The following is a 24,957-nucleotide window of genomic DNA, read 5'->3' on the forward strand; positions in this document are numbered from 1 at the left end:
ATGGAGAATTGACCTGCAGGTATCTGGGGCTCTGGGAGAGCTGTGTTTTGAGGGAGAGGCACCAGATTTTCAGTATAGCATCTAGTGCCTCTCCCCAAAGTACCCTCCAAGTTTCAAAAAGATTGGACCAGGGGGTGCAATTCTATGAGTCCCCAAAGAAGGTGCCCCTATTCTTCATTATTTCCTATGCAAGGAAGGCATTTAAAAGGGCCATCAACCATCACCAGTGGTCTGACCTAGCCTCAGATCGCAAAGCATGGAGGCACACCATCCACCAGGCTGTCTCTTCCTTTGAGAACGCACGCATAGCTGGTCTTGAGGACAAAAGGAGATTGAGGAAGAATCGCACTGCTACAGGACCAACCCTAAATCAGACTTTTCCCTGCAGCCACTGTGGCCGGACCTGCCTGTCCCACATTGGTCTTGTCAGCCACCAGCGAGCCTGCAGCAAACGTGGACTATTGCACCCTTCTTAAATCTTCGTTCGCGAAGCCAAGCCGAGAGAGAGAGAGAGGTCCCTTTCAATGTGATGGCCAGAACTCCCTTGGAGTTCAGTGATGCTTGTCACAACCTTGCTCCTGCCTCCACCCCCAAAGGCTCCTGGCTCCACCCCCAAAGTACCCAGATATTTCTTGAATTGGACTTGGCAACCCTATGTTCAGGGAAGCAAATGACGCCAAAGCGGTGGGGGGGGGCCTGTTTCTCCCCCCCCCCTTCTGCTTCTAACCGAAAGAGCTTATTTGTAAAGGAACATTTTCGGAGAGCAGCTCCTCCTCCCCCTCCCCCCAGTTTCTCCGGCCCCAGCAGTCCTCACCTTGTTCACTGGAGTTATCACCACTTTGCGACGCAATCCCGCCGCTGGATGGTCCCGGCGTTCCTGAGTGCGTGGATCCTGTCTCGTCGTGGTCTCGAATCCAGGAGTTGTTCTACATGCAAAGAGATCAGAATGGTGCAATTATTGGAGACAGAGAACTGGGCTATCTCTGGCCCTAGGACCCAATCCAACAGTCAAACCACCACACCAGGCAGGTACGTCTTCCCAAGGCTTTTTGTAGGAAAAAGCCCAGCAGGAACTCATTTGCATATTAGGCCACACCCCCTGATGTCACCATTGTTTCGCACAGGGCTTTTTGGTAGAAAATGCCCAGCAGGAACTCATTTATACATTAAGCCACACCTCCTGACACCAAGCCAGCTGGAACTGCGTTCCTGTTAAAAAAAAAACAGCCCTGCGTCTTCCACAAAGCAAAGCCATCGCTTCTTCGAGCAGGGTTTTCTCCGAACCCAGTGAAAACCCCTTTCCCTGAAAAATTACGGGCTGTAACTTTCATTAGAGAGCCTGTTTGGTGTAGTGGTGAAGTATGTGGACTCTTATCTGAGAGAACCGGGTTTTATTCCCCACTCCTTCACTTGCAGCTGCTGGAATGGCCTTGGGTCAGCCATAGCTCTGGCAGAGGTTGTCCTTGAAAGGGCAGACTCTTATCTGGGAGAACCGGGTTTGATTCCCCACTGCTCCACTTGCAGCTGCTGGAATGGCCTTGGGTCAGCCGTAGCTCTGGCAGAAGTTGTCCTTGAAAGGGCAGACTCTTATCTGGGAGAACCGGGTTTGATTCCCCACTCGTCCACTTGCGCCTGCTGGAATGGCCTTGAGTCAGCCATAGTAGTCGAAGGACTTGTCCTTGAAAGGGCAGCTGCTGTGAGAGCCCTCTTGGCCCCACCCACCTCACAGGGTGTCTGTTGTGGGGGGAGACGATATAGGAGATTGTAAGCCGCTCTGAGTCTCTGATTCAGGGAGAAAGGCGGGGTATAAATCTGCAATTCCTCTTCTTCTCATTACCATAGGGCTGAGTGTTGGGTCGGTAGGAAATTCCCCTACCAGGTGCGTCGCATGCTTTGTCTCAATAACTCCAACAACTGCTGCAAGGTATGATCTGTACTAGTATACTGCTATTACAGATCAAGAGCTAGCACAATGTAGCAGCTAGAGCAAGGGTGTCGAACTCATTTGTTATGAGGGCCAGATCTGACATAAATGAGACCTTGTTGGGCTGGGCCATGTCTGGTTGGGCCAAGCCATGCTGGGCCAGGCCATGTGTGTACCTATTTAAGATTAGGTAGCAGACAAGCCCATATATATATTTTTAAAAACTCAAAACATCCTTAAAACATTAGCCCTCATTGGTTTTAAAGATGCTTTCTTTGTTTTTCTCCCATGGGATCCAGGGAACTGAGCAAAGGAAGCTCTGGCTCTTTCCTTCCTTCCCCAGGGGGCTGGCGGGGGGTGGGACTCAGCCAATAGAAGGAAAAGAAGCTTGGCTCAGTAGCTCTGCCCTTTGACTGGGAGAGCCCACCAAAGTGAGCTTACCCTTTGGGTGAAGAAGGACTTCCTTTTACCCATTCTAACCCAACTGCTCAGCAATTTCATCGAATGCCCACAAGTTCTTGTATTGTGGGAAAGGGAGAAAAGGACTTCTTTCTCTACTTTCTCCATCCCATGCATAATCTTGTCAACCTCTATCATGTCACCCCGCAGTCGACGTTACTCCAGGCTAAAGAGCCCCAAGCGTTTTAACCTTTCTTCATAGTGAAAGTGTTCCAACCCTTTAATCATTCCAGTTGCCCTTTTCTGGACTTTCTCCAATGTTATAATATCTTTTTTGAGGTGCGGCGACCAGAATTGTACGCAGTACTCCAAATGAGACCGCACCATCGATTGATACAGGGGCATGATGATACTGGCTGATATGTTTTCAGTTCCCTTCCTAATAATTCCCAGCATGGCGTTGGCCTTCCCCGCCCCCCAGGCTTAAGTCTGTCTCCTGCCTCAGTTTACCAGAGGCAAACTTCACATAACAGTATTTCCCTAGAGAGATCTTAGCGGGCAGCCGTGTTGGTCTAAAGCAGTTGAACAAAGCAGGAATCAAGTCATTGTACCATTTTACATTCTAAACCACTGCCTACCAGATAATTTTCCTTCACTGTCATTGGTTCTTAAATGTACCATGTTGCATTCTGGGCCACTGCCTACCAGTTATGTATGGCTCTGCTAAGCTCTGTATGGCTTTGCTCACTGCGCCGGATTCCTCGTCTGATGAAGTGTGCTTAAGAGCACACGAAAGCTGACATACAAAATAAAAATTGGTTGGTCTTAAAGGTACAACTTGAATCCTGCTTTGTTCAGTATTTCCCCTCTTGGGGCAAAACCACCTGCACTGAGGGGCAAAGCATCAGTCCCCTCTCGGGCTGTTTCAAGTCAGGAAAAGAGGACTCCGATAGGCTGCACAATGGGCAGAAATCCAACAGGTGGAACGCTCTCACAATGGGCAACGAGGAAGACCTTCACCTGTTGAGCTTCTGCCCGGCGCGCCGCTGCCCTGCCGGGAAACCAGTGGCTACGCCACCCCTCCCCAACCCCCCAGCCCGCCTGCTCGGCATCCCCAAGTCCCTCTTTTTGCAAATCCTTTAAGGAGGAGGCCGGGATTTAGCGAGGATTTCCACAATGCCTCCATTGGGGCTGTAATTATTTTGACCCTCTCCCTTTTACCCAACTGAGCCGAGTTCAAAGAGGGACATGGGGGGGCGGCGCCCCCCTCTCCCCATTGCCCCCGGGAGGAACCCGCCAGGCAGCTACCAAAAGAGCTCAGATTGCAACCCCCCCTCCCCCTTATCCGCTCTTGCCGGGAGGACTAAGACAAAGCCCTCCCCCCCACCTCTGCCCCACACATGCCCTGCCTAATTAACCTGGCAGGGCAGATCACAGGAGCGCCACAAGCAAGAAGCCCTGGGGTTCAAAGGGTTAAGGAGCCCGGGATTTCAAAAGAGAAATCAACACTTGTAGCCCCCAATGAGTGGGGAGGGGAGGGGGGGTCAGGGGGTCACTGCCGAAGCTCTAGGAAGCCCTGGTAGCAACACTAACCCTTAATTAAGAGCAGGCCCTGGGAAGCGCCTTCATTAGAGCCGCTTGGAGTCAAGGGCAGGAAGGGGAGGGCACGGGTTGCCAGCCTCCAGGCAGGGCCTGGAGATCTCCAGTTTCTGCAGTTGTTCTCCGGGAGAGGAGGGAGAGGAGAAGCGATGATATGGGCAATATGTGATGATATGGAAAATGTTCTGAGTGCTGTCGTCTGTTTATAAAACGTTTCTATTGTATTTTATTGTTTTATCATGTGTTGTACTCTGCCCTGAGCCCTATGGGGAATGGGCAGAACAGAAATATACTAAAATAAAATAGAAGAAGAAGATGAAGAAGAAGAAGAAGGTAGAAGAAGAAGATGATGATGATGATGGATTTATATCTCACCCTACACTCTGAATCTCAGAGTGGTCACAATCTCCTTTTACCTTCTCCCACCCCCCACAACAGACACTTTTTACAGCAGCTGCCCCTTCAAGGACAACTCCTGTGAAAGCTAAGGCTGACCCAAGGCCATTCCAGCAGGTGCAAGTGGAGGAGTGGGGAATCAAACCTGGTTCTCCTGGATAAGAGTCCGCGCTAGGGTTGCCAATCCCCAGGTGGGGGCAGGGGATCCCCCGGTTTGGAGGCCCTCCCCCCGCTTCAGGGTCATCAGAAAGCGGGGGGAGGGGAGGGAAATGCCTGCTGGGAACGCTTATTATTCCCTATGGGGATTTATTCCCATAGAAAATCATGGAGAATTGATCTGCGGGTATCTGGGGCTGTGGAGGGGCTGTTTTTTGGGGTAGAGGCACCAAATTTTCAGTATAGCATCTAGTGCCTCTCCCCAAAATACCCCCCAAGTTTCAAAAAGATTGGACCAGGGGGTCCAATTCTATGAGCCCCAAAAGAAGGTGCCCCTATCCTTCATGATTTCCTATGGAAGGAAGTGAAAAGGTGTGCCGTCCCTTTAAATGTGATGGCCAGAACTCCCTTTGGAGTTCAATTACGCTTGTCACAGCCTTGATCTTGGCTCCACCCCTAATGTCTCCTGGCTCCACCCCCAAAGTTTCCTGGCTCCACCCCCAAAGTCCCCAGATATTTCTTGAATTGGACTTGGCAACCCTAGTCCGCGCACTTAACCACTATGCCAAACTGGCTCTCGTAATGTTCTCATAAAACAACATAAGAGTAGCCATGTTGGATCAGACCAGTGGCTCATCCTCTCCAACACTCTGTGTCATACAGTGGCCAAAAAACCAGGCTCCATAAGGAGGTCCATCAGCGGGGTCCTCCCACTGTGCCCCCTGCAAGCACCAAGAATACAGAGCATCCCTGCCCCAGACAAAGAGCTCCAACAATACGCTGTGGCTAATAGCCACTGATGGACCTCTGCTCCATAGGTTTCTGCAATCCAAGCTCGGTTCCCCTGAAGAAAATGGCTGCTTGGGAGGGTGGAGCTGAGGTAGGGCTGCCAGGCCCCCGGTCCGGGTGGGGGTTCCCCCTTCTGGGAGTTTCCCAACCCGCTGGCCAACATTGGGCAGGTGGGGGGAACCTCCCCCTACGTCGCAGGTGTGATGATGTCACCTGGAAGTGATGTCATCATGCCAGTGATGTCTCACTGTGGCTGCTCTAGGTGTTTCCGGGAAAACTCTATGGTTTTCCCAGACGCTGTAGCCATTTGGGAGGGAAAAACTCTATGGTACCATAGGTACCATAGAGTCCTTCCCTCCCAAATGGCTAGAGTGTCTGGCAAGCGCAGGGGACTTGGCAACCTTAAGTCGAGGGCATTCTGCCCTGCTGTGACCCTTCACAGTCCCCAAGCCCACCCCCTGACACCAAGCCAGCCGGATCTGCCTTCCTGCATGTTCCTGCTTTAACAAAAAGGCCCTGGGCAGACTGTTTATTCTACAAAGTTGCCGTTTTCGCCAGGGGAACTGATCTCTGTCCCCTGGGGACTGGCTGCGATTTCCGGAGATCTCCAGCCCCCACCTGGAGATTGGCAACCCTATTGTGCAGGAAATGTGGAGGGATACACTTTGGAGGTTCCCTGCCTGGTTTTCAAACTCATTATTGCACTACAGGCTATCCATTTTCTTTCAAGGGGAAAAAACCCTTTTATTTCACAGTGAGTGGATACATAGGGGATTGGATCGGAAGGGGGGGGGGGGGAATTATACTTCAGACTTGCATTGAGTCCAGGCCAATGGCACGCAGGACTGGGAAAGGATGCTCCATTTTCCAGTCTATGGAGGGTCCCCCATGTCGGTGGGTTGGGCTGCCCCACCTAGCCCCCTCTCTTCTCCCCGACCCCCAAAACTCCTTTCTGTGCAGCTCTCAGCTCGATAGCCCCAGGGCACATGAAAAATGCAGGATTGTAGCTATAGGCAAATGAATGCGTCGGCTGCATTAGCAGCGCACAGGAAAGGCAGGGAAACTTTGGAGGGGGAGGACAGAAGCTGGGGGGAGGCGCGAGAGAGGACCAGGCCTCTTTCATGACCAGCGATCTGTCAGGGGCGATTATTTTCCAAAAAACCCGGACTCTTTTCTTTCAGCTCATGGATGTTGCAAAGAAGATGGAAGGATGTGGGAGGGTTTCTCCCCCTTTTTAAGCAACGGGGAGTGTGTTTGGTTTCGGTAGGCTGATGGGAGGGCGAGGAACGGCAAAGGTTGTGTTGTTGTTATTTTATTAATCCATCACTACCCTGTGAATACAAGCCTGGAGACAGGCTATCATTAGCAAGGGGGACGGATTTGATTTTCTAGGAGGTGTACACGAAGGATGGCCGTCTGGACCAAAAAGGATTTTGAGTAAAACTCCCCCACCCCCCCCCCCCAAAAAAAGTCAATCAAATATGTATGGCCAGAGGCAAAAATGGGGGCAAGACCGAGAGAAGGAGGAAGAGGAGGAGGAGAGGAAGAATAAGGAGGAGGAGGAGAGGAAGAAGAAGAAGAAGCTGATGATGATATTGGATTTATATCCCGCCCTTCACAACAGACACCCTGTGAACAGTGTTCCCTCTAAGCTGAGTTAGCGTGAGCCAGCTCACAGATGTCTAGCCTCCAGCTCACCCATTTTTGTCTTAGCTCAGGAAGGATGCCCCCAGAGCACAATCATTGATACAGGAGCTCATAACTTTCATGCCAGGAGCTCACAAAGTAGAATTTTTGCTCACAAGACTCTGCAGCTTAGAGGGAACACTGCCTGTGGGGTAGGTGGGGCTGAGAGATCTCTGACAGAACTGCTCTGGAGCAGGACAGCTCTGAGAGAACTTGTGGCAGCCAAATCTTGAAAGAAAGAAGATAGATAGATAGATAGATAGATAGATAGATAGATAGATAGATAGATAGATAGATAGATAGATAGATAGATAGATGATAGATAGATGATAGATAGATAGATAGATAGATAGATAGATAGATAGATAGATAGATAGATAGATAGATAGATAGATGATGGATAGATAGATAGATGGGTGGATAGATAGATGGGTGGATAGATAGATAGATAGATAGATAGATAGATAGATAGATAGATAGATAGATAGATAGATAGATAGATAGATAGATAGATAGATAGATAGATAGATAGATAGATAGATAGATAGATGGGTGGATAGATGGGTGGATAGATGGGTGGATAGATAGATAGATAGATAGATAGATAGATAGATAGATAGATAGATAGATAGATAGATAGATAGATAGATAGATAGATAGATGGATAGATAGATGGGTGGATAGATGGGTGGATAGATGGGTGGATAGATGGGTGGATAGATGGGTGGATAGATGGGTGGATAGATGGGTGGATAGATGGGTGGATAGATGGGTGGATAGATGGGTGGATAGATGGGTGGATAGATAGATAGATAGATAGATAGATAGATAGATAGATAGATAGATAGATAGATAGATAGATAGATAGATAGATAGATAGATAGATAGATAGATAGATAGATAGATAGATAGATGGGTGGATAGATAGATAGATGGGTGGATAGATGGGTGGATAGATGGGTGGATAGATGGGTGGATAGATGGGTGGATAGATAGATAGATAGATAGATAGATAGATAGATAGATAGATAGATAGATAGATAGATAGATAGATAGATAGATAGATAGATAGATAGATAGATAGATAGATAGATAGATGGGTGGATAGATGGGTGGATAGATAGATAGATAGATAGATAGATAGATAAATGGATAGATGGGTGGATAGATGGGTGGATAGATAGATAGATAGATAGATAGATAGATAGATAGATAGATAGATAGATAGATAGATAGATAGATAGATAGATAGATAGATAGATAGATAGATAGATAGATAGATAGATAGATAGATGGATAGATAGATGGATAGATAGATAGATAGATAGATAGATATAGGTACCATAGAGTTTTAACCTCCCAAATGGCTAGATCACCCGGGGGAAACCACAGAGTTTTCCCGGAAACGCCTAGAGCGGCCCGCGTGCGCGCTGCCATTTTGATGACATCACTTCCGGGTGACGTCATTTTGTCTGTGACTTAAAGAGGACTTGGCAACTCATTTTGAACAGGGGCTCTACATTTTATTATGCTCTTTCTTTCTTACCAGTCCCCCAAAATACTTGCTTCTGGGCTCTATCGTTCAAACCCCCTGCGAGAATTTTGCTAAACACTTAAGATTTGTCAAACTTTCTAATATTTCTTCCCCACCAAAACTGGGGCAATAATATCGAGCAGACAGATGGAAATCTTCCTCCTACCACTGTGGCCAGATAGGAGGAAGGAATTTGAAAAGTATGATGGGAGTAAAGTTGTATGAGGACAATTCTACTTCAAGAAGCATGTTAAGGTAGACGCTGAGCTGATCTAATTGAGTCCACCTTCCGGTGATGTCAGGGGGTGTGTGGCATCTGCAAATGAGTAGCGCTAATGAGCTCCAGCACCTGTTAGTCCATGAAATGACCCCTGGATAGAAGCATTCATAAAGGTACCATTTCTGAGCCTTTAAAAAACAATAGGAAAGAGAGGACAATTCCAAGTGAAACTACACACGAGTCGTTTCCAACATCTTCTCACAAATGTTCCGAACATGCCACGGCCACTGTTTGGCAAGCTGGATCCCCACATCACTCCTAATCTCAGCTGAAGCATTTTCTGAAACACGGACAATTTTCTTTGTAAACGGATATACCAGGGGTGGCCAAACTGCAGCTCAAGAGCCACATGTGGCTCTTTCACACATATCGTGTGGCTCACAAAGCCCCCACCACCCTGTTGGCCAGCCTGGAGAAGGTATTTGTCTCTTTAAATCACTTCTCCCAGAAAAGCCAGCCAGCAGCTTGGAGAATGCATTTAAAGTTAAAGTTTCTTTCTTTCTACCTCTCCCTTCCTCCCCCATTTATTTGCTTTCCTTTCTTCTTTCCTTTCTTTGGCTGTCAAACATCTGATGTTCATATTTGTGGCTCTCAAACATCTGATGTTCATATTTGTGGCTCTCAAACATCTGATGTTCATATTTGTGGCTCTCAAACATGTGATGTTCATATTTGTGGCTCTTAAACATCTGATGTTCATATTTGTGGCTCTCAAACATGTGATGTTCATATTTGCGGCTCTCAAACATCTGATGTTCATATTTGCTGCTGTCAAACATCTGATGTTCATATTTGCGGCTCTCAAACATGTGATGTTCATATTTGCGGCTCTCAAACATCTGATGTTCATATTTGCGGCTCTCAAACATGTGATGTTCATATTTGCGGCTCTCAAACATCTGATGCTCATATTTGCGGCTCTCAAACATCTGATGTTCATATTTGCGCCTCTCAAACATCTGATGTTCATATTTGTGGCTCTCAAACATGTGATGTTCATATTTGCGACTCTCAAACATCTGATGTTCATATTTGCTGCTGTCAAACATCTGATGTTCATATTTGCGGCTCTCAAACATGTGATGTTCATATTTGCGGCTCTCAAACATCTGATGTTCATATTTGCGGCTCTCAAACATGTGATGTTCATATTTGCGGCTCTCAAACATCTGATGCTCATATTTGCGGCTCTCAAACATCTGATGTTCATATTTGCGCCTCTCAAACATCTGATGTTCATATTTGTGGCTCTCAAACATGTGATGTTCATATTTGCGCCTCTCAAACATGTGATGTTCATATTTGTGGCTCTCAAACATCTGATGTTCATATTTGTGGCTCTCAAACATCTGATGTTCATATTTGCGACTCTCAAACATCTGATGTTCATATTTGCGGCTCTCAAACATCTGATGTTCATATTTGTGGCTCTTAAAACATCTGATGTGTATTCCATGTGGCTCTCATGTTAAGCAAGTTTGGCCACCCCTGTGATATACCGAAAAGTGCTGAGCCTCAGGAATGCATTTCAGCACAAGCACGAGAACCAAACAACAACCACCCCCCAAAATCTGGGTTTACAAAATTCTGAGGTCAGCTTGGCAGATGACTCCTCTATAGGGTTGCCAATCCCCAGGTGGGGGCAGGGGATCCCCCGGTTTGGAGACCCTCCCCCCACTTCAGGGTCGTCAGAAAGCGAAGGGAGGGGAGGAAAATGTCTATTATTCTCTATGGAAATTTATTCCCATAGAAAATCATGGAGAATTGATCCACAGGTATCTAGGGCTCTGGGGGGGCTGTTTTTTGGGGTAGAGCCACCAAATTTTCAGTATAGCATCTAGTGCCTCTCCCCAAAATACCCCCCAAGTTTCAAAAAGATTGGACCAGGGGGTCCAATTCTATGAGCCCCAAAAGAAGGTGCCCCTATCCTTCATTATTTCCTATGGAAGGAAGGAATTGAAAAGGTGTGCGGTCCCTTTAAATGTGATGGCCAGAACTCCCTTGGAGTTCATTTATGCTTGTCACACCCTTGCTCCTGGCTCCGCCCCTAATGTCTCCTGGCTCCACCCCCAAAGTCCCCAGGTATTTCTTGAATTGGACTTGGCAACCCTGCTCCTCTAGCCCCTGCCAGAGATTTTACACATCCGCAGAGTTTGACCAGCCGCACAACAGGGAGCCAGTTTGGTGACCCTTGCCAACACAGGCTTTCGGAATCATTCCCGGGGCTGGGAGGCCAGGCTGCCCGGGGTGGGGTGGGGGTTCACCTGGTCTGAGAGGCTCGCGCAAGACCCGCCAAAATCTTCCAAGTCCGATTTGGAGCCCCCGTCTCTGTCGTCTATCACCAGGTCGATGGGCATCTTCCCCTTGAGGCAAGTGATGTAACGGTGGCAGAAGTTGTCACAGAGGTCGTGGACCTGTCACAGCACCAGGGGACAACAGCGACAACAAAAACGCCATTAAAAAGAAAAGCGCATCAGGGGTGGCCAAACCGCAGCTCGGGAGCCACGTGTGGCTCTTTCACACGTATTGTGTGGCTCGCAAAGCCCCCGCTGCCCCATCGGCTGGCTTGGAGAAGGCATTTGTCTCTTTTAAATCCCTCGCTGAGCCAAGTCAGCCAGCAACTTGGAGAACACATTTAAAGTTGCTTTCTTTCCACCTCTTCCCCAAATCTATTTTCCTTCCTCCCTCCCTCTCTTCCTTCCTTCCAGCTCCCAAACATCTCACGTTCACGTCTTCTGGCTCTCAAACATCTCACGTTCACGTCTTCTGGCTCTCAAACATCTGACATTTATTCGATCTGGCTCTTGCATTAAGCAAGTTCGGCCCCCCCTGGGCTAGATGGATGCTAGCCTATTTGGTAGTTTCCCATTGGGAGTCCTTATCATGTATTTCATTTAAGTCAGGGGTCCCTATTGTGGTGCCCACCCACACCTTTCCTGGCACCCATCAACTGTTTTTAGGAAGTAGGTGAGGTCAGGTGAGGATGGACAAAACGCTAAGTTACACGGAGAGTGATTGAAATGTGGCATTTGCTACCGGAGGATGTGGAGATGACCACAGGAATAAACAGCTTGAGCAGAGGATTAGGTAGATTCATGGAGGAGAAGTCTGTCAGTGACTGCTAGCCATGGGGACTGAGGGGAACTAAACCTCAGATTCCTAGAGTCAGGGCACAACATCAGGGAAAGGCCTCAGCCTCTCTGCCCTGTGGTTGGCCCTCCAGAATAACTGGTTGACCATTGTGTGAGACAGGAGGCTGGACTAGAAGGACCACTGGTCTGATCCACCAGGGGTCTTTTTGTGTTCTAATGAAGGTCTTGTCTTCTATGTCATGTTGTTGGACCTCCAGAGGAACTAGATGGCCACTCTGAGACAGGATGCTGGACTGCTAGATGGACCACTGCTTTGATTCAGCAGGGCTCTTCTTACATTCACATGTTATCCCTCTGGAGGGCCAGCAACAGGGCACAGAGGCTGAGGCCTTCATAAGAACATGAAAAGAGTTCTGCTGGATCAGACCAATGTTCCATCTCATCCAGCATCCTGTCTCAAACACTGGACCACCAGTTCCTCTGGAGGGCCAACAACAGGGCAGAGAGGCCGAGGCCTTCCCCTGAGAAGAACATCAGAAGAGCCCTGCTGGATCAGACCAGCATTCTCATCCAGTGGTCCATCTAGTCTAGGGCTGCTAAGCTCCTGGGCCAGGTGGGGGTTCTCCCACCCAGGAGGTTGCCAACCCGTCGGCCCTCATTGGGCTGGTGGGAGGAACCTCCCCTGACGTCGCCAGCACGTTGACCTCACCCACAAGTGACGTCTTCGCACTGGCGATGTCGTATGCTGGGCACTCTAGACATTTCCAGTAAAACTCTATGGTTTTCCTGGACACTCTAGCAGTCTTGGCAGCCCTAAATTCATTAGCATATGCCCCCCCCCAGCCAAAAGCAACCTGATGCAAGAAAGGAAAGCCCTGGGCAAGCAAAGCCTGCTTGGGCTGGCTAGAGATCCAGCCAGTCCAAGCAGGCCTCGCTCACCTGGGGCTCTGCTGGGCTGCTCCCCCCCCCCAGTCAAAAGGTCAACAAGTGACCCACGGTCCAAAATCACATAAGAAGTGGAGAAAGGGTGGTGTGGGTGTCTCCAGGGGGTGTGGCAAAGTCCCTGGTGGCCGGCTGGCTGCCCGCTCTCCTAATCCAGGGATTGTTATGCAGCTGCACCTACTACTCAACGGACAAGGTAGGTGGAGAGGAAAAGGGGTGAACCGTCAGAAAGGATCAGCAGCTGCGCTCCTGTGAGCTCCTGCTGAATCTGAGGCCTGCCCTAGATTATTTTAAATTATTTTAGACCCCCAAACCAGGAGGGGACCAACCTGCTTCAGAGTCCCCTCAACGAGACTGAAATATGATGCACACCAGTTGTCTAAGCCAGTTGCTTGTTTCACTCCGGGTGGCTAAAGGAGGCCAGACCTCCTCAATCACCCCCAGGATCTTTTCATCTCTGCACGCCCCCCCCCACCCCTAAATCAACACCGGGTCCTCCCTCTCTCCCTCCTGCAAGCTCAGTCGCTCTCCCCCCACCCTTTATCCACGCTGGAAGATTAAAACCTGGTTACAGAGGGCCTGTTCCCCCCACCCCCCCAGCAGGCCTCCGCTGCGTGAATCAAAGGGTTAATTAGGACATTAATGAGGGATTTATCAGGTTTTGCACACAGGGTTTTATTGAGTGGGTAACGAGTTCCTTCCGTCAGCACAGGGGAGGCAGGATTTCTCCAAACACAGCAGCCAGGAGGACTTGCAGACAGAACTGCCGGCTCTAGGTTGGGAATAGGGTTGCCAATCCCCAGGCAAGGGCAGGGGATCCCCCGGTTCGGAGGCCCTCCCCCCGCTTCAGGGCCATCAGAAAGCGGGGGGGAGGGGAAGGAAATGGCTACTGGGAACTCTATTATTCCCTATGGAGACTTATTCCCATAGGAAATCATGGAGAATTGATCTGCGGGGCTCTGGGGGAGAGCTGGTTTTTGAGGTAGAGGCACTACATTTTCAGTAGAGCATCCAGTGCCTCTCCCCAAAATACTCCCCAAGTTTCAAAAAGATTGGACCGGGGAGTCCAATTCTATGAGCCCCAAAAGAAGGTGCCCCTATCCTTCATTATTTCCTACGGAAGGAAGGTGTTTAAAAAAGATGTGCAGTCCCTTTAAATGTGAACCTTTGGAGTTCAGTGATGTTTGTCACACCCTTGCTCCTGGCTCCGCCCCAATGTCTCCTGGCTCCACCCCCCAAAGTCCCCAGATATTTCTTGAATTGGACTTGGCAACTCTAGTTGGGAAATTCCTGGTAGGGTTGCCAAGTCCAATTCAAGAAATATCTGGGGACTTTGGGGGTGGAGCCAGGAGGCATTCAGGGTGGAGCCAGGAGCAAGGGTGTGACAAGCAGAACTGAACTCCAAAGGGAGTTCTGCCATCCCATTGAAAGGCACCGCACACCCTTTAAATGCCTTCCCTCCATTGGAAATAATGAAGGATAGGGGCACCTTCTTTTGGGGCTCATAGAATTGGAAACTGCCACTCTTTTTGAAACTTGGAGGGCATTTTAGGGAGAGGCACCAGAAACTATGCTGAAAATCTGGTGCCTCCACCTCAAGAAACACCTTCCCCAGAGCCCCAGGTACCCACGAACCAATTCTCCATTATGCCCTATGGCAGGGATGGCCAACAGTAGCTCTCCAGATGTTTTTGCCTACAACTCCCATCAGCCCCAGCCATTGAAGAAGAAGAAGAATTGCAGATTTATACCCCGCCCTTCTCTCTGAATCAGAGACTCAGAGCGGCTTACAATCTCCTGTATCTTCTCCCCCCACAACAGACATCCTGTGAGGTGAATGGAGCTGAGAGGGCTCTCACAGCAGCTGCCCTTTCGAGGACAACCTCTGCCAGAGCTAATGGTGAACCCAAGACCAATCCAGCAGGTGCAAGCGGAGGAGTGGGGAATCAAACCTGGTTCTTCCAGTTAAGAGTCCACACACTTAACCACTACACCAAACTGGCTCTCCAAATTGGCCATGCTGGCTGGGGCTGATGGGAGTTGTAGGCAAAAAAACATCCGGAGAGCTACCGTTGGCCACCCCTGCCCTATGGGAATCGGTCTCCATAGGGAATAATGGAGTCTCCAGCAGACATTTCCTCTCCCCCCCCCCGCTTTCTGATGACCCCTCAGCGGGGGGGAGGGCCTCCCCTGCCCTCACCTGGGGATTTCAAAATGGAAACTACCCACAGGGTTATAGTGACTGCAATTACTAAAATTTCATGCACTATAATTCCAAATTTATAGGTGAAATGCAAAAGCACACATACATTAAGTTATGGAACACTCTCAAAAATGTCTCAACACACTAGAAGTTCACAATACAAAGTAGAGTCCCCTTGTCACAGGCGGTCGACTTCATATTCTGCTTCGAAGCTCCATCCAGCAAGGTACACTCTGCAGTCTTTTTTCACGGAGACTACTCCGGTAATTTCAAGCACAATCCAAATGAAAGAACATAAGAACATAGGAGAAGCCATGTTGGATCAGGCCAATGGCCCATCCAGTTCAACACTCTGTGTCACACAGTGGCCAATATATGTGTGTGTGCGCACACACACACACACACACATATATATACTGTGGCTAATAGCCACTGATGGACCTCTGCTCCATATTTTTATCCAATCCCCTCTTAAAGCTGGCTATGCTTGTAGCCGCCGCCACCTCCTGTGGCAGTGGATTCTAACTTTGTACTACTTTGCATTCTTAACATATATGTGTGTTAACATTCATATAACACACTTATAGCCCACCAGCTATATGTAGCTGTGCTCACTGTACCCCATTCCATTGCTTGAAGAAGTGTGCCTGCACACGAAAGCTGACATTCCAAATAAAATTTTGTTGGTCTTAAAGGTGCTACTGGACGCCTACGTTGTTATAATGCTCTACTTGAATGTGATAATGTAATTTCAATTATTTCACGTTTATACTTAATTATTAATAACTATTTTATTAATAATTTTGATGTTTTTCTTTTTATGCAGATGGTTAATAGCTATTGATTGAGGATAAGAGGATATGGTAGAAGAAGAAAACTGATAACTGTTATGGGAAATAATTTGGCTTTAAAAAACTAAATGTGTAACATTAGAAGACTGGTGTTAAAATGAAATGTACTGGATGTTAGTCTTAAATTATGAGTAGCTTTGTAATGAGCTTAGGGATAAACTGATTTTTTAAAAATGGCCATTTCCTTTGATTCCAACTAATTCCCGTCTTTCCTTTTTTCTTTCTGTACCCTATAACATCTGAATTAAAAAATCTTTAAACTTATTTTGATTTTGTAAGCTGCCCGGGCCAGATTCCTGAAACAATGGCACAAAGGTTTTGCTAAAGGAATGGCTCAGAGCAGGTTTCCCAAACTGTGGCTCTCAAAGCCCACACTTATTGTGTGGCTCTCAAAGCCCCCACTGTCCCGTTGGCTGGCTTGGAGAAGGAATTTCTCTCTTTAAATCACTTCTCCAAGCCAAGCCAGCCGGCAGCTTGGAAAACACATTTAAAGTTGCTTTCTTTCCACCTCTCCTTCCCTCCTCCCTCTTCACATCTATTTTCCTTCCTTCCTTCCTTCCTTCCTTCCTTCCTTCCTTCCTTCCTTCCTTCCTTCCTGGTCTCAAACACCTGACATTCATCAGAAGAAGAACTGCAGATTTATACGCCGCCCTTCTCTCTGAATCAGAGACTTAGAGCGGCTTACAATCTCCTATATCTTCTCCCCCCACAACAGACACCTTGTGAGGTGGATGGGGCTGAGAGGGCTCTCACAGCGGCTACCCTTTCAAGGACAGCTCTGCGAGAGCTACGGCTGACCCAAGGCCATTCCAGCAGCTGCAAGTGGAGGAGTGGGGAATCAAACCCGGTTCTCCCAGATAAGAGTCCACACACTTAACCACCATACCAAACTGGCTCTCATGTCTTGTGGCTCTTAAACATCTGATGTTTATTCTATGTGGCTCTTATGTTAAGCATGTTTGGCTACCCCTGGCTCAGAGCATGATTTGGGAGGTAAAAATAATAACAATAACCCGTCTGCCAGGAGATACACAGGTGGATGAAACCACAGAACTAATGATGGTATGATAAATGCAGATTTGGCTTTTCACCCTGCTCTTGGCCTCCTTTTCAGGACAGGTGTTGGCTGTGGGGGGGGGGAGGTATGATTGTTGCGGCGGGGGGAGCACTGCTAGCAATTTGATGCCAGAATCCCCCCGCACACTGATCCAGGGCCTGGTACAGAATCCAGAAGGGCACAGCCAACGAGGCCCAGAATCTATTTGCAAAACCTCTCCCTCCCGGCCGTTCTCATCAGAGGAGATCGCTCCAAATTGGAGCCAGCTGTTGCCGTTGCAAGTGAGAAAAGGGGAAATTATTTGTAAACTTTTTCGTTGCTGGAGGGACAGCTTTTTAAAAAAAAAAAAAAGCCAAAAGCCTATAGTTTGGAATGGTTTGTTTTCCCTCTGGAGGGGGCTCCGGCACACCATTTGAAACAATAAGGGCGCCTCCCCTGCAATGCTGGGCAACCATTGAGAAGAAGAAGAAGTACTGGAAGGGCTGTCATCTAGAGGATGGTGTGGAATTGTTTTCTGTGGCCCCCAGACCAGAACCAATGGGTTGAAATTAAATCAAAAGAATTTCCGGCTCAACATTAGGAAGAACTTCCTGACCATTAGAGCGGTTCCTCAGTGGAACAGGCTTCCTGGGGAGGTGGTGGGCTCTCCTTCCTTGGAGGTTTTGAAACAGAGGCTGGATGGCCATCTGACAGCAACGAAGATCCTGTGAATTTAGGGGGAGGGATTTGTGAGTTTCCTGCATTGTGCAGGGGGTTGGACTAGATGACCCTCGAAGTCCCTTCCAACTCTATGATTTGAGAAAGAGAAGAAGAAGAAGAAGAAGAAGAAGAAGAAGAAGAAGAAGAAACTGGATTTATATCCCGTCCTATACTCTGAATCTCAGAGTGGTCAAAATCTCTTTTACCTCCCCCCCCCCACAACAGACACCTTGTGAGGTGGGTGGGGCTGAGAGGGCTCTCACAGCAGCTGCCCTTTCAAGGACAATTCCTGCGATTGCTATGGCTGACCCAAGGCCATTCCAGCAGCTGCAAGTGGAGGAGCAGGGAATCAAACCCAGTTCTCCCAGATAAGAGTCCACACACTTAACCACTACACCAAACTGGATAAGAAGGGGGGGAATATAGGCTGTAAACTATGGTTGCCAACTTCCACGCGGCACTTGGAGAGAGCCAGTTTGGTGTAGGGGAGAACAGGGTGATTCCCCACTCCTCCACATGCAACTGCTGGAGCAACTTTGGATCAGTCGTAACTCTCTCAGAGCTGTTCCACTCAAGAGCAGTTTCTGTCAGAGCTCTCTCAGCCCCACCTGCCTCACAGGTTGTCTGTTGTGCGGAGGGAGCGGGAAAGGAGATTGCAAGCCGCTTTGAGACTCATTCAGGTGGTGAAGGGTGGGGTATCAATCCAATCTCTTCTCCTCTTCATCTCCTGGGATTACAACGGATCTCCAGGTGACAGAGATCAGTTCCCCAGAAGAAAATGGCTGCTTTGGAAGGTGGACTCTGTGACATTCTTCTCCATTGAAGTCCTTCCCATTCCCAGTGGCTCAAGGACCTGATTCGGCCCCCGAACTGCATGTTTGACACCCCCCGTATAGGCAATGCCTGCTTGGAAGCCAGACGGGCAATCAATATGCTTTTCAGTGGCTGGTTTTGACGCCCCCATCAGCAAAACCAAAAATAACTCATAAATTTATTTTAAAACCGAGAATCAATTAGGTAAAGCCAGGAGAGAGCATGCAAATGCGGTGGGTTTGTATCACACACAAGCAAAACCCTGTTTTCCTCTTCACAGAATTTGGATAGCAGGATTTTAGATTTTATTAACGTGGGATTCGTACAGCCCAGTTCTCTTTTAACGGTTGCGGACGCAAACTGCAGGCCACTGTGGTGTAGGGGTTACGTGTATCGGATATGATCTGAAAGACCTGAGTTCAAGCCTCCCCTTGTGCTATAGAAGCTCACCAGGTGACCTTGGGCCAATCACACGCTCCCAGCCTAACCTTCCTACCTCTTAGGGTTGTTGAAAGGATAAAGTGAAGGAGCGAACAATGTAAGTCACTTTAAGAAAAGGAAAGCAAAGGAAAGGTCCGCTGTGCAAGCACCAGTCGTTTCCGACTCTGGGGTGACGTTGCTCTCACAACGTTTTCACGGCAGACTTTTTACGGGGTGGTTTGCCATTGCCTTCCCTAGTCATCTACGCTTTCCCCCCCAGCAAGCTGGGTACTCATTTGACCGACCTCGGAAGGATGGAAGGCTGAGTCAGCCTCGAGCCAGCTACCTGCAAACCCAGCTTCCGCCGGGGATCGAACTCAGGTCGTGAGCAGAGCTTAGGACTGCAGTACTGCAGCTTTAACACTCTGCACCACGGGGCTCTTACTTTAAGAAAGGCAGGATACTAATTAATTGATTGATTGTCCGGTTGATTGATCGATTAGAAGGTTTCCTGTTCAGAGTGTTTCTGATCAAGCCGAAATCATCTGCCAGCTGGCCAAATCTCTCCTCCTATGCTGAGAAGAAAAACGACAAGTGCATCTATCACTTTCAAAAGGAACAACTTACTTTTTCTAATTCCAGAAGGTGGAACCTCAGAACTTGGATAGCTTGGATCATCTGTTTTTCAGAAAGGAAGAAAAAAGAAAATCAGCTTGTTTCTAAAACATAGCGAACAGATTGAAGCGGAACACATTCCCCGCACACTTACTTGGAAGTAAGCCCCACTGCACTTCAGTACGGATCACAAAATCTACTTACAATCCGCGGCCCTAAGGAGACCAGGCTCATGACAACTAGAGCCAGCGCCTTCTCTGTAGTGGCTCCACGCTGGTGGAATGAGTTGCCAGAAGAGGTCAGGGCCCTGCGAGAGCTCATACAGTTCTGCAGGCAGGGCCGATGCGTGGGAGTAGGCAAAGTAGGAAGTTGCCCAGGGTGCTATCCAGTGCCCCCTCCCTGACGCACTACTCTGGCTCCTGATCGCTGTCACCTTGTCCTTTCCCATCACCAAGCTGCCTTCAACAAAGCCAAGCCACCCCCCTCTCCCCAATGTATGACTTAGGGTTGCCAAGTCCAATTCAAGAAATATCTGGGGACTTTGGGGGTGGAGCCAGGAGATTTTGGGGGTGGAGCCAGGAGACGTTAGGGTGGAGCCAAGATCAAGGCTGTGACAAGCATAATTGAACTCCAAAAGGAGTTCTGGCCATCACCTTTAAAGGTACAGCACACCTTTTCAATTCCTTCCTTCCATAGGAAATAATGAAGGATAGGGGCACCTTCATTTGGGGCGCATAGAATTGGACCCCCTTGTCCAATCTTTTTGAAACTTGGGGGGTACTTTGGGGAGAGGCACTAGATGCTATACTGAAAATGTGGTGCCTCTACTCCAAAAAACAGGCCCCCCCCCAGAGCCCCAGATACCCGCAGATCAATTCTCCATGATTTTCTATGGGAATAAATCTCCATAGGGAATAATAGAGTTCCCAACAGACATTTCCTTCCCCTCCCCCCGCTTTCTGACAACCCTGAAGCGGGGGGAGGGTCTCCAAACCGGGGATCCCCTGCCCCCACCTGGGGATTGGCAACCCTAGTGTGACTTGGCCTCCCACCTCATCCTATCCTGCCACCCTCCTTCCTGACACGGCCGGCAAACACCTTATTCTCCCAGGTTTTTTTTATAACGTCATATTAAAAATCAGTAAATTAAAAATGTGAAAAGTTTCAAGTGTGGCGCTCTTCAATTTCCCTATGTTTTTTAATAATGGGGAGGGGGGGAGCTCGTGGGTGATTTGCCTAGGGCGCCAGAAAGCCTAGGGCCGGCCTGTAAAACGGCACTCTTCCCCCAGCCATTTTTAAACTAGACTGCTGGCCACTAGTGCTCCGGGCAACATACGAACCACCCCTTACAAGCTGCTGTGCAGCAGCTGTGGAGAGGACAACTTAAGATCCACTTTACGGAGAATTATAAATATGAAAACTTTAGATCGTCGCACCGAAATAGTTTTATGCATTTGATGTTTTTTTTATTACTCTACGTTTTACAGTTTTAATGTCACACCCCTATGCCTACTCATGCATACGCATGTCTATGTAAGCTGCCCTGAGCCCGCCTGGGCGAGGAGGGCGGGATATAAATGGAATAAAATAAATAAATAAAATATAGGCAGGAGTGGCTCACCCACTCGGCCAGGGGTGGGGAACAGTGGCTCTCCAGATGTTTTTTTGCCTACAGCTCCCATCAGCATGGCCAATGGCTGGGGCTGATGGGAGTTGTAGGCAAAAAACATCTGGAGAGCCACTGTTCCCCACCCCTGCACTAGGCAAACTAGGTGCTTGCCTCGGACGCAGAGAGGGTGGGGGCACCGAATTGGGCTCTCCCCCCGCCAGTGCCCCAGGCAAGCCCCTAGTTTGCCTGCCTCCCTGTCTGCCCAGCCGACACCACCGCCCGCCCCCTCCTTTCCCTTCCTGCCCCTTCACCTCCCCCCCTGGTGCAATCAGAGTGCCCTGCACCTGGGCCCTGCTGTCTGTGACGTGGAGGAGGCTTGGCTCCCCCTCCCTTCCGGAAAGGGGAGGAGAAGCCTCCAGCGTATTCTTCGAAAGATGATGCATGCTGCGTTGCAGCCGGTATGGCCCAGGTACAGCTCACTCTGATCACCCGCAGGAGGTGGGGGGGGGCAATGGGAAGGGGTGGGCGGACACTGCGCAGAAGTGCGGTGCACTTGGGGGGTACGACGGAGTGCAGTGCTGCGTTTCAGCGCTGCAGGGGCGGCGGTGTGGGGCACCTTACCGGGGCACCACGTGCCCTTGGGCCAGCGCTGCATATAGGAAGGTTTACTTCTGAGTAAGCGTGCAGTGGCTCGGGCGATAAAACAGGCCAGTTGGCTTCTGCAGAACACATCTTTAAACACCTGGGCGCGTCCATTTGGAAAAACAGTGACTGCATTGGACACAGGTACCTGGCTTTTTTCAAAACGCAGGGGTGTGCGTGCGTGCGTGCACGTTGGCCGCATGGTAGACTTCTCTGCTTCCGGAGCCCCTGATGTTTCTGACAGCATGTTTTTAGGCTTCAAACAAAAGGTTTTACAGGGACAGGGTCGGCCATGCCCCTAGGCAAACTAGGTGATGGCCCAGGGCAACGGCATTCTGGGGGCACCGAATTGGACGTCTCCTATGTGACTCAGTGACGTTATCAATGCAGTGGGGGACGCTAGCCGTTAGACTCGCCTAGGGTGCCAGACAGTTTGGGGTTGGCTCTGCATGGGGAGGTGGGGGGTGTCCTTCAAGTTCTTTGGTTTGATTGAACCGGAGCACGGGAGGGGTAAGCCCACCCACCCATGGGACTTTGCACTCAACTGGTGTTTTGCTTAGGGCTGCCAAGCCCCTCGTCCGGGTGGGGAATCTCCCGCCCGGGAGGTTCTCAACCCGCTGGCCCACATTGGGCCGGCGGGGGGAACCTCCCCCTGTGTTGCTGGCACAATGACGTCCCCTGGAAGTGATGTCATCAAAATGGCGTCGCCCGTGCAGGGCCGCTCTAGGCGCTTCCGGGAAAACGCTATGGCTTTTCCCGGATGTTCTAGCCATTTGGGAGGTAAAACTCTATGATACAATATCCATATGTCCCCCGCTGGGGGGTGAAGAGGACTTGGCAACCCTAGTTTTACTGAAAATGGGGAAAGCAGCAGCATGGCAAGAAGAAGACGACTGCAGATTTATACCCCGCCCTTCTCTCTGAATCAGAGCGGCTCACAATCTCCTATATCTTCTCCCGCCGCAACAGACACCCCGTGAGGCGGGTGGGGCTGAGAGGACTCTGACAGAAGCTGCCCTTTCAAGGACAACTCCTACAAAAGGCTATGGCTAACCCAAGGCCATTCCAGTAGCTGCAAGTGGAGGAGTGGGTAAGGCAGGGGTAGGGTTCCCATTCCCCTGCACCCGTGGGGGTTCCCCTGATTTCAGGGCCTCCAGCCCACCGGTACAATGAAGGCTGGTGTGAAGAGCTCCATTGTTGCCCAATGTGCCCGGCACAATAACATCACCCAGAAGTGACATCATTGCACCGGACATGCCATGCAGGGATACTCTAGCATTTGGGTAAAAAATACTTAGCATTTGGGTAAAAAACTCTATGGTACCATAGAAAAAAGACACCCCGCCAGCAGCCAGGGAAGACCAATACTCCCTCTAAGCTGTGGAGTCTGGTGAGCAACAATTCTACTGTGTGAGCGACTGGCATGAAAGTTGTGAGTTACTGCGTAAATTAGTTTGCTCTGGGGCCATTTTTCCTGAGCGAAGAGAAAAAGGTGTGAGCCGGAGGCTAAAAAACCTGCGAGCTAGCTCACACTAACTCAGAGAGAACACTGCTGCTTTTTTGGGCCCGTGGGCCCCTTTGGAATTCTGACACAGCATGATGGGTGCAGCCACAAAATGGCGGCTCGGCTTCCCTTCAGTCACCCAGTGAAGATCCTTGGGCTGTGGCGGCAGCTGTTGCCAAAGCAACGCTTAAAAAAAAACAACAGCCAATCAAATCTCCAGGGGCCAATCAGAAACCTTGCAGGGCAACAGTCCCACCTGGGCCCCACCCACTTCCTAAAAACACTTGGCGGGCAGTGTTCCCTCTTAGCTGAGTTAGTGTGAGCTAGCTCACGGATTTTTAGCCTCCAACTCACACATTTTTGCCTTAGCTCAGGAAAAATAGCCCCGAAGCTTAATAATTTATGCAGTAGCTCACAATAGCTCACAAAGCAGAATTTTTGCTCACAAGGTTCTGCAGCTTAGAAGGAATATTGTTGGTGGGTGCCATAAAGAGCTTTCAGGGTTCTTAGTACAGGGCCTACTGTAAGTTCCAGGAGGATTGGCTACATCAGGGGGTTGTAGTCTAATATGCAAAGGAGTTCCTGCTACAAAAAAAGCCCTGCATAAAAGTGTTGGGGGGTGCCCACGGGTTTAAATCCAGCCTTACAGTCTGCTCCTTACCTGCAAACATACATCAAATACTCCTGTACTCTCATAGAAATGTACCAACATCAAGAAATGTACGTCAACTATTCCTGCACTCTCGCAGAAACGTTCAAACTCTCGATTGCTTTATAGAATGCAACCCAGCCACAAAAACGCCGCTGGCTCAAATCAAAGTTGAAGCTATTTCACAGCGAGCAAAGAACATGCGATGGGAAATCCATCATCGTAAGTCAGGACGGAAGCTCGGCAACAGACAAACTCCAGTCCCAATATTTCCTTGCATTCCCCGAGATCGCCGCATTTACGCTGGCAGCATCCGTAATTTGCAGGGGCACGTTGGCTGCGGTGTGTGCTCCTTCTTCAACTGAAGGACTGCATCCAGCTTCAAATTCTGTTTCACAATCCCAATTCGGAAGAGAAGCTCGAGCCCCAGAGCTGGACGTTGTGAGCAAACAGGGGGTTGCACTAAATTGGAAATACTGGACTGGCACCAGACATAGAAGAAGGGGAAACCTGCAAGCACATAGCTGGTCCATACGGCATCAGACTTTGGCTTGGCATTCTGTTCTCTCTGAAGCTTCTTATGGACTAGAAACTTGCGGTTTTGGAACAGGTCCAAGTTGGAAAGGAGATTAGATTTAAGCAGGACCGGCTCATCCAGTAGGCAAATTAGGCATTTGCCTAGGACGCCAGGAGGGGGGGCGCCGAATTGGGCTCCCCTCTCCCAGTACCCCAGACAAATGCCTAATTCCTCCTGTTTCCCCCCCCCCCCCGGGGTGCTCAGAGGAGTGACGCCAGCTTCCCCCTTACCCGCTTCAAGGCGGGAATCTCTGTAAAGCAGATCTGGAAGGGAGGGGCGGAAGCATTGTCATACACTCTCGCTTTACTGAGATTCCCGTGTCAAAGTGGGTAAGGGGGAAGCTGGTTTTCGACTCTGGGGTGACGTTGCTTTCACAACGTTTTCACGGCAGACTTTTTACCGGGTGGTTTGCCATTGCCTTCCCCAGTCCTCTACACTTCCCCCCCAGCAAGCTGGGCCCTCATTTTACCGACCATGGAAGGCTGAGTCAACCTTAAGCCGGCTACCTGAACCCAGCTTCT

At 49.4% G+C, this 24,957-nt stretch overlaps 1 protein-coding gene across 1 annotated transcript in view; it reads right to left on the reverse strand.

The window, feature by feature from the left end:
* Positions 1-24,957, reverse strand: part of MEIS3 (Meis homeobox 3) — a gene marked incomplete at its 5' end in the record, with an annotated part of 61,234 nt that overhangs the window by 30,609 nt on the left and 5,668 nt on the right. Inside the window, 3 exons of the mRNA XM_060258254.1 lie at positions 815-926; positions 11,028-11,177; positions 19,468-19,518. Coding sequence (XP_060114237.1) covers positions 815-926; positions 11,028-11,177; positions 19,468-19,518 — 313 coding nt within the window. The remainder of the gene's footprint in view (positions 1-814; positions 927-11,027; positions 11,178-19,467; positions 19,519-24,957) is intronic.

Source organism: Heteronotia binoei, chromosome 17 (assembly GCF_032191835.1).
Source record: "Heteronotia binoei isolate CCM8104 ecotype False Entrance Well chromosome 17, APGP_CSIRO_Hbin_v1, whole genome shotgun sequence".
Taxonomy (NCBI): Eukaryota; Metazoa; Chordata; class Lepidosauria; order Squamata; family Gekkonidae; genus Heteronotia; species Heteronotia binoei.